This window comes from Buteo buteo, chromosome 1 (assembly GCF_964188355.1).
Source record: "Buteo buteo chromosome 1, bButBut1.hap1.1, whole genome shotgun sequence".
NCBI classification, from domain to species: domain Eukaryota; kingdom Metazoa; phylum Chordata; class Aves; order Accipitriformes; family Accipitridae; genus Buteo; species Buteo buteo.
This window is the reverse complement of record NC_134171.1, coordinates 48161836-48176301: the sequence shown is the minus strand read 5'-3', so window position 1 is coordinate 48176301 and position 14466 is coordinate 48161836. Positions and strand designations below refer to the sequence as shown.

General features: G+C 37.2%; 1 protein-coding gene across 3 annotated transcripts in view; it reads left to right on the top strand.

Moving 5' to 3' along the window:
- The window catches only part of GUCY1B1 (guanylate cyclase 1 soluble subunit beta 1), a 60289-nt gene that overhangs the window by 3441 nt on the left and 42382 nt on the right, over nucleotides 1-14466 (top strand). For all 3 annotated transcript variants that reach the window (XM_075029400.1, XM_075029397.1, XM_075029407.1), the window contains exon 3: nucleotides 13721-13821. In XM_075029400.1, the coding sequence (XP_074885501.1) occupies nucleotides 13721-13821 (101 nt within the window). The remainder of the gene's footprint in view (nucleotides 1-13720; nucleotides 13822-14466) is intronic.

Below are 14466 nucleotides of genomic sequence, written 5' to 3'. Positions count from 1 at the left end.
AGTTAAATACTGAATTGAAAGGAAGCATGAAAGCTCTTGTCTACTGTAGCTTCTTTGGTCAAAAGTGACATTGAATGAAGTTCTTAAATGTAGAATTTGGGAGACCAAGTAGTTGAATTTGATGCTTTTATGAGAGCGGTGTTGTCGTTGCCATCGCTTACTGTTAACTGAGTCAGATTGATGATTTCAAGTCTCCGTTTCTGCTATTTAATTAATTTTCCAACATTCTTGTGAAATCATGATCTATCTGAAAAAGATACATACTGATTTTGTTTTTAAATGTCCCAGTGTAGAATTCTTGGGAAAGTTAGACTCCATGTTTTTTTCATTCACTTTTAAGACAGAGCATAACTATAAACAACGGACTTTTTTTTACACAGCAGGCAACCTTTACAATGAGGGACTAAGCTCATGCAAAAATTACAGTATATACTCTGAAATTTTACTGAATATCAGTTTTGTCAGCTCAATGGAAATATGGCTTGTTTTTGCTAAAGAACTAGAATTAAAATGCTTAAAACCCAAAACAATTCAAACCCATGTATTTCTGAACCAACATTGTTGATCCCAAATAGGTTGAATTCCAAATAAGGTGAAGAAAGCTGTCATATGAGCAATGAAAGGTAGTCATGATTTATGGAGCCTTTATTCATTTTCACAACTGCAATGTCTCAAAAATTTGTTTCTCCATAGTTTTTTTCTGGCTACCACTCATAGAATTGAGAATTTGGGCTTGTGGACAGTTTTTTTGTGATGAAGCACTAGAAGAGTTAGAGGGATTTAGCGAAGCTGGATGGGAGAGGAGGAGTGAGAGCCACTTGGGAGAGTCCTGCAGTAGCAGATTTTTCTTAGTGGAAAGTGAAGATGATTCAGCGTAATAATTTCTTTTGCTTACTGGCAGTTGTAAGCTGCATGTACGCTTCTCATTGTAGTTTACTCCTTTGGCCCTTGAAAGGGGAGACTTATGACCTGGAATACATGGAGACGTGCTTATTTATTTGATCAGCACTTAACTAGCTCTGCAAAGAGTTATTAGTAAGTAAATTGTTACTTAGAGCTGTTAACCACATTTTTGCTGAGAAGACACTTTTGATTTGTCCCTTCCTGCTTAAGAGAAAACCTCTCTCAAATCCCTTATTTTGTCATTGTTACATCCAGAGGACTATTTTAGTTTGTGTGGCCACAATTGCAATGGCTTGAAAAGATGGTTCTCAGGATTCCTTTGGCATTAGATATCTTCAATTCCTCTGCAGCCAACATAAACACTAGCTAACATAAACTAAAAATTGTCAGGCCTGACCATTTTCACATACATGCAGTTGTGTGCTCATGTCTGATCAAGGCCAAATTTGTACTGCTGGATGATATGGTAGTGTGTGAACATGATAGTAAGTAGTGTGTGTGGAATTACTGTCTATGTACCTGTCCAAAACAAAACAGAGAGATTACTCACATTAAAAAAAAAATTAAAAATCCAAGGCATATGAAGCTCTGTCTTTGCTGGTCTGTTTTTGTGGTGGACTTATTTAAACAGGTGTGTGGTTACATGTTTTTGAAAGGGGCTTCTATCATGATAAAATCTGAGCTCTTCTACAACTGGTGTCACATCTGGCTGAGCTGAATGAACAGCCAATATATGTGAAATTCTGTGCACTCCGTTCAGCAGCTCTAAAGGTTTAATTGTGTAACAAGCATTAACAGGGATGTCTTCTTGAAACAGCTCCAGGACAATATGTGGGAGCTAGAGCAATGTTGTCAGCAGGGAGTATGTAATAGTCATTTATCCTGTGTTTCCCAACAGTATCCCTCTGTGTTTGACTAAATGAATACAGGGTTTTCCCACGGGCTCTTAAATCTGAATTTAGGCCAGGTTAGATGCTCAGACTGTGACACTTTCAAATATATTACCAAGAAAAGGAATGAGAACTCAAATATCTTATTAAGAAACACATTAAAATGCTTCATCACAAGACTCTAGAATAAATTAGTATTTTTCCCACAGAGGTACATGAAAGATATGGGTTTGGGAAATGAAATGGCACAACCAGTCAACTGCAGTCTTCGTCTTTCTTCTGTTCCTATGGTAGAAGTCCCCACAAAAACATGTGTAGCCTGATGAGCATGGAAAAACTAGAAGAGAAGTTGGAAACTCTGTGTTTGCAAAAATTAACTACCTAGAGGTCAAACCACTTTTTAATTGATTCTAGAAAATAATATCTGTGTTGAAGCTTGCACAGTAGGAAAGTAGGCATTTTGAGCCTCAGGAGCCATGTATCCTTTGCTGGCTGTACCTTAGCGTGGGATGCAGAAAGCAAGTAAGAGTCTTATTTTTCTGGTGCTCCATGCTTGATGTAGAATTAAGGCATCATCCTGCCTTTGCCCTTTTTTGTCCTCTTTTTGTGGGTTAGGCTGGTATGTGCTGTCCACATATGCTCTTAAATGCCAAGACTCGAGGTCTGGGGAGCCTGCTAGGTGGCACAAACTTTACGTGGACCCAATGGTCTGAAAGTACACACAAAGGAGGAGCAGAAAGTCAATCAGTTTTCCTGTGAGGAAGGAAATTTTTGTTGTTCTCCCCCAGATTTCACATGTTATCATCTACCAAGGTTCCAGGCTAGTTGAGTCTTCAGAACTTGTTTTCTGTAACTGTCCTTTTGTGGTTAAAATGGTGAAACACAGGGTTGAGGAAGTATCCTGGTGCAATGTAAGTGGAAAGCTTCTCTCCTCAGTCTCAATCTGGGTTCAACTGAAGTGGGAGAAAACTGTACAATATTGGGGAGTGAAATAAACTGCAGGGCTATCATTTGCCTTTAGAAAAGTAAACAGACTTAGAAAATTCTGCATCATATTGGTAAAGGTTAACATAGGTCAGACTTTAGTTACTCAGTGTTGCTTTTGCCGTAAAATACAGGTGATTTAAGAATACATGTTTACTGGGTAAATTTTCAAAGGCATTCCTAGCAGTTAGGTACATAGGTGTTGTTGCAGGTTGGCTAGTTAAGTCAGGAGAGGTAGATGCTTTTATTTATTTATGCATTTAAAAATGTCCTCCACTGACTTTCACTAGAATATAGATACTTAGGAACTCATTGACAGGATGTGATATTCTGATTAATTTTATTTGCAGTTATATTCCAAAATAGTAAATCATATAAAATCAAATAATGTAATAGAAAATCTACTCAACTCTGCCTTTAAGAATATATAGTGCAGGTTTTTTTACAGGGGGCAGAATTGGATTTTTTTCAAACTTGCATTGTTTCCTGGGAATTTCTCACATAGCAAAACCTGTCCATTTTTATGCTTCTTTAACAAAGCAAAAAATAAAAAAACTTTTGTAGCTGCAGAATAAAGGCACTAGCTTGACTTACTGTGTCTGTATGCTGAGTTCAGTATGTCACCTTGTCACAGATGTTTTTTTCTGCTTACTAATATGGCAAACCAGAATTTACATTTGTTGACATATCCTGTAAAAATCAAGGTTTTGCCTTATTACTGTTGCTTAGCACAATGTTTAGATGTAATAATAATTCATACATAGTACTGTTTGCCTTTTCGGAAACCTAGAAAAATATGCACAAAAGCTGTAATGGAAGGCTGTTGTTACAAATTGCAACAGTAAGCTCTTAGGAGGTGTTGGAGTTCAGGTAACTTGTAGGTCTGATGCTGGTGTCATGCGAAGTCCATGAAAGCTGTGTTTTGAGCATAAAAAGTGCTGAGTACCTCGAAAAAACAGGTCCACCTGTCTCAAACTGGGCACCCAAAATTAATGAAACTTTTTTGAGCCGTGGTAGTCTTGGCCATTTAAAATGGAGATGATATAATTGGCCTCACGAGCTTGTTGGAGAGCTAATTAATGCTTGTGCATGCAAATAGTATAGGGATCAATTCCACAGGAAGGCTTGTTAGAAAGGAATAATTCTATCTTCAGAGCTGGATTTGAAAACTATGCTGTAAATCAAGCCTGAGGTTATAAATCAATGAATGGGATAAAATAAAATATGGAATAGTTGTGCATTAAATGAGTACAATCTAGCCTCAGTACTGAAAGAACTGGTACCCTAGAGGAAAAGGAACAGGTTCTGTGGGCTCACGGGTGTGACTGCTAGGTTGTGTCATGCAGGCTCAGGGAGAGGCAGGGAGATGCGGCTTGCAGCAAACTTCACTAATGTTGCTGTGAGTGGTACCTGAGTCTATCTTTCCTGCTTTCGCAAAACAAGAAAAAAAGAAATCTTATGGCTCTTTATGAGACACTCATTTTATTTCTTCATAATCATTCTGGAAAATGTCATGTTTTCTAAGTTTTCAGCTGACTGTAGTTTCTATATATGGGGCAACCCTTTTTAAAAAGCATGTAAAACAGTACCATAGTCTATACCAATCTGTCTACAGTGTTATCAGTGTCACTTCTGCTAGGAGACAAGATGGATAATCATCAGCTTAGAATGTAAAGTTTTTGGAGAAACTATATTTGTATATGTAGATACATATGCATATAAATATTTATGTGTATGTATATGTGTTTGTGTGTGTGTGTGTGCATGTTATGTCTACATAACCACAATGTGGCCTGGGCAATAAAAATGCAAACTAAACCAGAGGTAAGAGTCAAAGATCTGTATAAAATGTGAGGTGTGGCATTTCAGTTAGTTATCATGTGTTGTTGAAGTGACTGAAAAGTCTTCCAGTTATTTGTGGTATTTCTCAACAAGGGCTGATTCAGAAGAGAACCTTGGTGCCAAACTCTTTTTCAACATGTAAGTGTAGGTTTGGATGTGCCTAGGACTTCAATTTTTTTGATCCTATTAATGCCTTTGGGATTTCTCCCATCAAATTGCTGGCTTTCCTATCCCTTAGGTACTTCTCTTGCCAGGAACTGTACAAAAAGTCTGGGTGGCTAACAAGTGGGTTATGGGTTTTACCACATAGACATGTATAGCTGTATATTGCAGTGGTGGTCATCAGTCCCGTGAAGATCATCTCTCCTGCTTTGTTGAACTGCTGTGAGCTTGCTCAGTATGTCCCTTTCCCAGCCACAACTAATTTATTATAAAGAATGCTTGCTTTAGAGTTTACCTAAAGTTGCCATTCTTTCATGCTCAAAAATGTTGCAGACATTCTGTCTTAATTATCTTAATTGTCTTCTTACCACTAAGACTAATGAAAAAATAGACTATTCACTAGAGTTTTAGATTGGAAGTCCATACTTATTTTGGGTCATGTAGGACTTACTTATAAGTAATTGCATTGGTCTGTGAAAAAACATGAAAATTTATTTTTCACTGCCGCCTTAGCACCATGTGGGTTTACCCAGTGCTGCAGATGGAGTGTTCTATTCAATCAATCTCATAACAGTTTTTAAAAAAATACAGATTACTTAAAATAGATGTCAGAAAGAGACTTTGGAAAGCCATTAGTTGTGAAAGGACAATAGATTAATTTTTTAAATCCATATACTCTTAACATTAACGAGTGTTTATCCAGAAAGTGGCATTAAGTAGGAACATTTATTGTTGTTTATATTTCTAAGTCCTTATTTCATACTATTCCAAAGGTCTAAGCAGTATTTTTTTAAGTTTTCTTAAAACTAATACTGAATAGATGATTCTTCATAGTTCTGGAGGTTAATATTCACAAGATTTGTAGGGTCAGTACACTATACTTCCTGCTCCTTCAGTTCCTCACAGTGGAAGGACCTGCTTGGAGTTCAGGAGTTTAAACTGTGTGGATGCCAAATTCCTTAATTCATCTGGGAAAGACTTGGCTAAAAGGAAATAGTGGCATGTTGTGAAACATGGTGTGAGTGTTCTTGCAGTATCTCTCAGGTACTTTGCAGTTTTCCCAGAACTGGGAAGTGTTTTTAGACCTGTCAGGATACCATGTGTTATAAACATATCGCTCTTATAAATGAAATACTTAAAAGAGTATTTTGTAAATACCGTTCCTTTTAGTCCACTTATGTAAAAGGAAGCAAAATAATACCAGCTTTATATTTTTAATAATATTTTTAGTATTTGGAGTAGTAGCAAAGAACTTGTGCATTTGTTAACTGTATCTTCTAGGATTATCTTGTTTTGAAAACCTACATTAAACACTCTCATATCCAGCCTGTAAAACTGGGAAATAGCTCACAACTCTGAATTCTATAAATACACCTATTTACTTTACCCAGAACGTCATTTTCCTGGACAGATTCCCATTTTTATTTAATCTTGTAACTTAATATAATTTATGTTTTTCCCAGCTGGGTGTTTTAAAATATCTCTGGACCATCCACAATATGTATGAGTCTATTTTCTTTTTTTCCTTTTGGGAGGAGTGAAAAGAGTGGTTCAATATTTTTAATAATTTTTAGCAAACCATCTTTGTGAAATACATGAAACAAAGACACGAAGCATTTTGAAAACACAAACCATCTGTGAAGTAATATAATGAGCAGTGAGTTTGCCATTTTAATGTAAAAGAGATGTGAAGATGATGATTCTGGTTTCACTGATACCATCTTTAGTTCTGACACATATAATTCTGTTTAATAGTGTTACTCTTGGAACAGAATTAAACTTGACATGCCCCTATCAGTGAGATCAGAACCATGCTGGGTTTCTAAGTGCAGTAGTGTTATTTTGTCATTAAGATTGTTTTGACTGGTCTCTTCAGTTTAATGAGCACTTTTTCCATCCTTGGTACACCAAGAATAGTTAAGCACAATGGTGGCAAAAGTCCCAACAGAAACAATACCTATCATGGAAGAAGTCCTGGAGGTGGTCATGGAACTTGCTGCTGTTGTGGTGTGTTCAAGGTTACACACCCAGGGCATGCACTTCAGACTGGAGTTTAGATAGGAAGAGATCCAGTTGTGCTTTTGGGACACTAGGTGATCTGTTAAAGTGACACCAACAGCTTCTAAATAATAGTGTTGTATCACAGAGAAGCCTGTGCATCTTCAGGATACAAAGTTCTGGTTCCATGCAGTCTTGTACCATCTTTTTTTCCTGTTAGTATCCATTACATTTTCTCAATATTTACTGCATGATAAATTCTGTAATGGAAGGGTTCTTTTTCTGTAAGAATTTTTTTTAATTCCAGCTTTGACTACAGAGACAGGATAGCAAGTGCTACTTCACAGGAATAAAAAAGTTCTGACAGAAGCAACCTTCTTCTTGATTATGATTTATTCAAATTCCCTTTAAATACTACAATCTGACTGCAAAACTAGATTAAAATCCACTTTGTGCAGAATGGGCTATTTAAGTAAGACCAACCTGACAACTGTGTTGTCTGTAAAATCTCTAAAGATGGTGAAAGAAATCCTTACTACCTCAAAATAGAGAAAATATTTCCTCTATGTGAAATAAAAATATGTGCAATCTGTGGTTAAAAAATCTGCAGTGCAAGATCTATTCTGATTTTAAGAATGTTTTTTGTCAGAATGTTTGTCCACACTTAACATTTCATCCATCTCTGTGAATTATTAACATTACCTTTGAACATTAGTACTGTGTTTTCAAATACTAAACTAGTTTCACAATGGGAAAGACTTTCAAAGGGCCCATTGTACACATGTAGTATCACCTGTAACGCTACTCTGTGCTGCTAGACCAACAGCAGTTTGGGGGGTATTAGCATGACTGATGGGGGAAAGGCTGCTTTAAGACTTGATCCTGCTTTGATCTACTCAATCGGAATTTTTCCATTGATTTCAAAGTCAAATCTATACGTGAAAAATGGCTTCTCTATAGGCGTGTTATTTTCCATGGTGCAATGGTTAAGGTTCTTTTTTCCCAAGTAAACTTCCTCACATTAACCTGGATAACATAAACATTCTGGAAGAAAACAAAGGCATTTTAGAAAAGTCTGGGCTGGAATCTATGTTTCCCACAATTTGAATAGCTCTGTGTAATCATTCAAAATTAGTCTAGAGTAAATAAAAAGGGCTGCCAGACCGTAGCAGTTAGGACAGGCATAACATAGGATGTAAGTTTTGAACCATGAAATGTTACATCCCATGTGCTGACAACAGGAGTCAGTTTGGGCAAGAGCATTAAAATCCTGGAATTTTTTCAAGTTTTGAATGTAAACTTACTAGGGAACAAAGCACACCCTTCTTTTGTCTCTAGAAATGTAAATGAGACATTAATTGTAAATTCTGTTCTATTTGACTTAGTTATTTTGAAAGAAAGGCCATATGAAAGTTAAAGTTTGCTACTGTTGTGCTGCTGCTTCACTAAAGAATTAACCAGGGCTTGGGAATTTGCCAGAGCTTGTTGCTTTTGGCTCATTTCCAGTCAAGCCCTTAAGAAAGCCACCAACATGTTATTGCTTTTAATGCCTTTGTGATCAAACACTGCGGTCTGCAGAAAACATTAGAGCTATGCTAATTTACTCGCATAATTTTATCTGGTCAAAAACTGGGAATAAAGATTGCAGCAAAACATTTCAAAGGAAATGCCATGGTTTTATAAAAAGCTATGGGTTATGGTCAGCCAAATGTAAATTCTTTGCATCTAAGGATGCTGTGTTATATTGCAGTTCTAATCTCAGCTCATGAACCATCCATCAGCCAGGAGAGGGAAGCTGTTCAGATGAGAAAAGTTGCAGCCTTCTGCTCTTTTAAAGTTCATGTACTCAGGTTTGTAGCCATACTTCTCTTTTGCACACAGGCAGGTTTGTTTTCATACGTGGTACTGGTAGATTATGGAGTTAAAACCCGCTATGTCACACTGGAGGAATTACTGTTGATGGACAGCCAACCACAGCAGCTCTGCAAAGCTGACAAAGCAGCCTCACTTCTAGTATTAGTTATAATGGTTTTCACAACACTGTCATAAATGTCTTCATATCACTCTTGTAGAACCAGTTCCTTAGTGTAAATGCAGGCAGCTTTGACAGATCAGGCAAGGGTAAGGTAATTAGGTGAGAAAACTGCAGCCATGACGAAACAAGCTAAGGATTGCCCATTCACCTGAATGAACATTTCAATGACTTCATCCTGTTTCCTAGACTGCTGGTGGTCACATCATAGTCAGCCTCTCTGGTGCTGATAGCTGTGATGCTATGCTCTCTGAAACAAGTTTATTAGAGGACCTGCAATTTTGTAGACTTGCTGAAGGACAAGTGCCTCTGTAAAAATAGGAGTGTTTTCACATCGCGTTGGCCATTTTGGATAAGCTTACAGTAGCATTTCCCCATCACATGTAGTCTTAAGGCTAATCAAATATTTCAGAGAGAAAGAATTTTGGAAGTTCTCACTGCTGTCAGATTACTGAGGGAGGCAGAAAGGCTTCAGAAGCTGCAGATCCAGCTCACTGGAGGCAGCGGAAAGGCAGACTTCACTGAACCTCCTATCTTGTTTGTCCTCAGCCATTCGGTCTGGCTACATGTTGTTCTGTATGCACAGCAACTTCTGCGACCAAGTGATGAAGCAGACAGGGAAATCCATCAGCAGAAAAATAACCCAGAAAAACAAGTATCTAACTGAATTATATTTCAGCGCAGCATCCAGCTAAACAATTGGGATGTACCAGCACAACAGGGCTTAGAGGTATGGAAAAGGAATTGTCCTGGAAAGGAAGAAAAAAGTTCTGAAGTTTAATACTTTTCAAGCACAGGCTTTAAAAAGGCAGTTTGTCTTTAGACACAGGTTTAGATCAGACATTGTCGTGGTATTTGCCATATTTGTAGTACAAGCAAAGAGATTTTTGCCCATATTGTTTTGAGTGAGGAGTGTAATCCTCTGCAGGAGTAAATATTTGCTTTGACAATTTTTTTAGAAAAAAATCCCAAAATAAGATTAGCTTTTGTTGGATTACTTTTTTAAAAAATATATTTTTCTCTGTCTTTTAAAAATAAAAATAACTAAAGGGCAGGACTTTTTTTTGTTTTGGAGTATTAGCCTGCAGTACAAGCACTGGGTCCTTTGCTGCATGGCTGGAACACCCAGCAAGACTGCTGTTACTGAGGAAGAGTGAAGCCTTAGAGCAGTGAGTTTCGCCCCAGACAATTATATTCAAGGAATGCAGATGTGATTGCTAACTGAACTATTTTTTGTATAACTTTATCAATAACGTTATTTTAATGGGAAATACATCATTAAGGCTACAGAGAAGATGGCTGCTGAGTGATCCAAAGGATCTAGAGAAGACTGGAGAAAAACAAAGCAGCTAAAATAATCTAAATGGAATAGGCATTGAAATAACCAGTGGTGATTTTAAAAAGTGGTGGCTCAGAGAAACTGGAGGCATTGAAGAAAAACTTTGACAAAGTAAACTAAAGGCAAATAAATAAGAAAAAAAGAAAGCATGGCTTGGTGCAGAGAAGGAAACAGGAAAAGTTCCAGTCAATGTAAGTGGAAAGAAATGTAAGAAGTTTTGAAAGAGAAACCAGCATCATCAAACTGGGTCAATTTTTAATAGAGAAAATTCTCACACACAAAAACTGTGTCTACTGGATTATGCAAGTATGCAGTATTTTTGAGGATGTTCATTGCTTTTCCAGATGTGTTATCCTTTGTGGTTTGGCTGAGATCAGAGAGACTAAGAGAAAGCACAGTGTGTATCAGAGATGTGGGAAAGTTTGTTCACCCTTTGCAAACTTCCCTCCAAACTGTATCTGACTTCCAGTTACATACCATGTGGAATGAGAATCAAAGAATCAAGATGGTTTTCTTTTCTCATGCTAATTTCAGTTCAGTTCTTAGGAAATGTAAACTCTACCTTCTTGTCCCTCACTGACCTAATATGCTTCAAGACAAAGTTTCCCACTAATAACTCCAGCTCTCCTCCTACTTAGGAAAAGAAGGAATACGTGGTATGGGACCTGTTTTCAGGAATCAGTGAGACTTGATATCCTGCAGGCTGATCTGAAGTTTTCAGAGAATGGCTGGGGAAGAGAACCAGAAGTACTATTTTGGAGTACGAAAATAAACACCCCCATTAAGTTTATTAATGTTTTTCATGCCATCGAATAGAGAGTGATGTTCCTTTTATGTAGAAATATGTAGGATGTTTAGTCTCACCTCCCCTGTAGCCTTGTCATATTACTTCAGGAAAATTGCTTAGCTTGTTTTTAGCTCATTGTGCCCATTCATAGAGTGAGTATAAAAATGTGTATTTCAAGTAGCAGTTACAAGACTTCATTAATTAATTTTAAAAAGTAGATGTATTTTTGAAATATTAAAAACAATGTAGTATAATTTTTGGTCAGTAAGAATGTGATGAGCATGATTAAAGGAAGATAAAGAGGAAAAAGAAAATAATGGGTTCCAGACTTTCATTGATAAGTGAGCAGATTATCAAAGACTGTTGATTACTAATAAGAGGGTTAAAAGACAAGTAATTTCATTTAGGTCAATAGAATACTACCATATGAGGTTGGAATCAGGCCTTATCAGCAGTACCATTTGCCATCTAGCAGTTTTAAGATGAACAAGAGCACTTAATTCTCCGACCTTTCTCCCCTTTGAGTAACACAGAAAATGTTTCTGTTTGTATGGCTGGATAGTTCCACTACAACTGTAAATGCCTGAATTGTTATGCAGGCATTATTATTTTGTATTATTTCATTTTTAAAATAAATTATGCCCGCTCTAGAAAACTGGAATCTAAGTTTCAGTCAAAGACTTTTTTGATTGATGGTTGATCATGTTATGATGATGGAGACACAGATTTTGATGTAAAAGGGGATGCAGGATTTTACATAGTAGATTTAGAGTCTGCTTTTTGTATGTTTATAATTCTTCTGATGACCACTAGAAGTTTAGAGCAGTTAGAAGTATTGGCTGTTAAACTGTATGTTTGAGCTTTATCTGAAGGAGCATTTCTGTCCTACTCTGGTAAAAACCCTTCATTACCATGGTACTAGCAAATAATTTTTTACTCATGGTTCTCTTTCATTTATATGTTAGAAAAATAATTATTCCAGTCCTGAGCTGATAAATGTCTTGATTTGCTTGACATGTGCTTATTTTTTTATAAAAAACTACCTCATCATCTGCCTTTTTGATACTTTTTCTAATTCTAAGGCTTTTTCTGAAGAATAACTCCCTGTACTGATTTTTTTTTTTTTGGTGTGACATACAAAGCTGTGATTCAGTCATTCTCTTGTAGGCTTTCCTACCTCTTTGCCTTTCTTCTGTCTTTCTGAAGTGTTCTACAGCATAAAGCTGCGTTTAGATGAAACAGTATCTTTTCTTTTTAATGAGGTAGCTGTGACCCTCCACCTGCAAAGATCCTATCAATGCCATGATCATATTCATTTTGCTGAGCCAAAATACATTCTAAGCACATAAATTAAGAGTATGAGTACCTTCAAATGTCTCCTCTTTTGTCACTATTTCTGCAAAGCACATTGTCTCTATAGAGAGTCATTGTAAGCGAGATCACAGAAGGTGAGCAGCTATTATAAAAATTATACTGAGAAAGGAGGCTATGCTCCTTTGCCAGATGAGGACTTCAACAAACAGAGCATGGCTTCAGCAGAGACCACAGTGTGCCTCCTGCACATCCCCCTCTCTCTGCTGAAGGAGAATGTGCCAGGGGATGAGGAGCAAACACAGAAGTGACTTGCACTTGCAACAGGGCAGAGTTGTGGCCACATCCACTGGCATGCTCTATGTGCGGCAGGACCAGCCGCACAGGGCAGCTGGCCCTTCAGGGTCCTGGGGTCTACTTGCCCATGCAGGTGCTCCTTGTCTGGAGCTGGGGCTTGGCCACCGCTGCAGCACCAGTGGCTTGGCTCCTGTGTTAAGCATGTGGGGTAAAATAAGGAGGAAGACACTTGTGGGCCCTCCCTAGTAACTGACTTGTGTCAAATGCAAGGCTTCGAAGGCACAACAGTTCATTGCCTAGGGATATCAACTTGTTTTCCTCAGGAAAAAAAAGCCTACAGTTGTGCTGCCTTTTGGACAAGCTGCTGACTCAATGTTCAAGCTGAAGAGAATAATGAATGATCCTGAAAAACAAAGGAGTTGTTTGGTTTTGCTTTTTACTTAGCAGCAGTAGTAAATGTACATGTGACATATAGATGAGTCTTGTCTTAAACCTGGGGTTGAGAATTGTTTTCTTTAGTGAAGAATGTATTTTTTTATTGTGCTTTAGCTAAGTGGTGACACTTTACTCATGAAGAACTGACGTGCAATGTGAAAACAAGGCCTTACAAAATCCTAGCATCTTTTTTTTTTTTCCCCGTGTCTACTGGGCATGTGCAGAAGTCTGAAAAAAAGGTATTTGATTAGGTACCTACATCTGAAATTTAGATTCCTCTTTGAAGATACATGCAAATGGTTGTTAAAAACATCCCATGCCTTTTGTAAATAAAGTGTAATCAAAATTGGAAGGACTGAAAACACTTGCTTAAAAAGTGTTTAAAGAGCCCATCTTGGGCTGGATTATTGGATATTCCCCTATTTTAAAATGCAAATCCTGTCTTTGTTAGTTCAGCAACTTCTTTGTGAGGTTCTGTACTGAAAAATTGTGTTTATTTTCTCACAGCTAATTACTATTTTCAGAACACATGTGGTCTGAAATATTTGTATTGTACCTTAATGACTCTGAGATGATCAATAAACAGATTTATTTGCAATTTTCTATCTTAACTAACTTCTTAAAGGTAGAAACTACAAACTTATTTTATTTAAAAGACTGGTATCAAACAATATGTAATTCATTTATCGATATGGTGCTTCTTCCTCAACCAAAAAGATTTTGTTCTGTTTTCTTTTTAGGAAGGAGGCACAGCTGGATGAAGAAGGGCAGTTTCTTGTCAGAATAATTTACGATGATTCCAAAACCTATGATCTGGTTGCAGCTGCAAGCAAGGTCCTCAGTAAGTAATACGGATATCTTCTTTTCCCATTCATCACATAAAGATAAACACCTCCACAAGAATCTGTGTAGCAGAGAGAAACAGGATTTAGCACAGAGGAAGTGAAAACAGGGTATTGGTCAAAAAGAGAATTTTTCAAATATCTCAGAAGAAAGAATTCTATATTTTTATTTAAGACATTATTCCTTTTGTTCCTTGAAGTAATTTTTATTGCTTCCAAAGTATTCCAAGTCATAGGTACACCTTAAACTGCAGTAATATACCTCATCCATAGAGCATAGTCAGTGTTACAAGCAGTCATGAAGTAAAAATATACTGCTGTAACTACCTTGCCAGTACACCCAGGTTTCAACCACTGCTGCAAGAGCAGCCTGTGAATGAATACTTGCTAAGTTACGTAAATGTTTGTGGCATGGGCACATCTCATTTCATATCTGCCATTGATTTGGGTTCCATTCATTTTCAATCATTGCAGCTCTTGTCTGGAATTTAAAAGGTAGAATTATGCCTGTCAGCATTATTTTATCTGCAGACCCAAGTGTGTTATGAATTTGTTCTGAATCAGTAATTAGCCAAGAACCCATAAGACTGATGACTGTAGTAGTTATGTTGAATTGGAGCAGCTGATGTGGTTTCATGCTATTG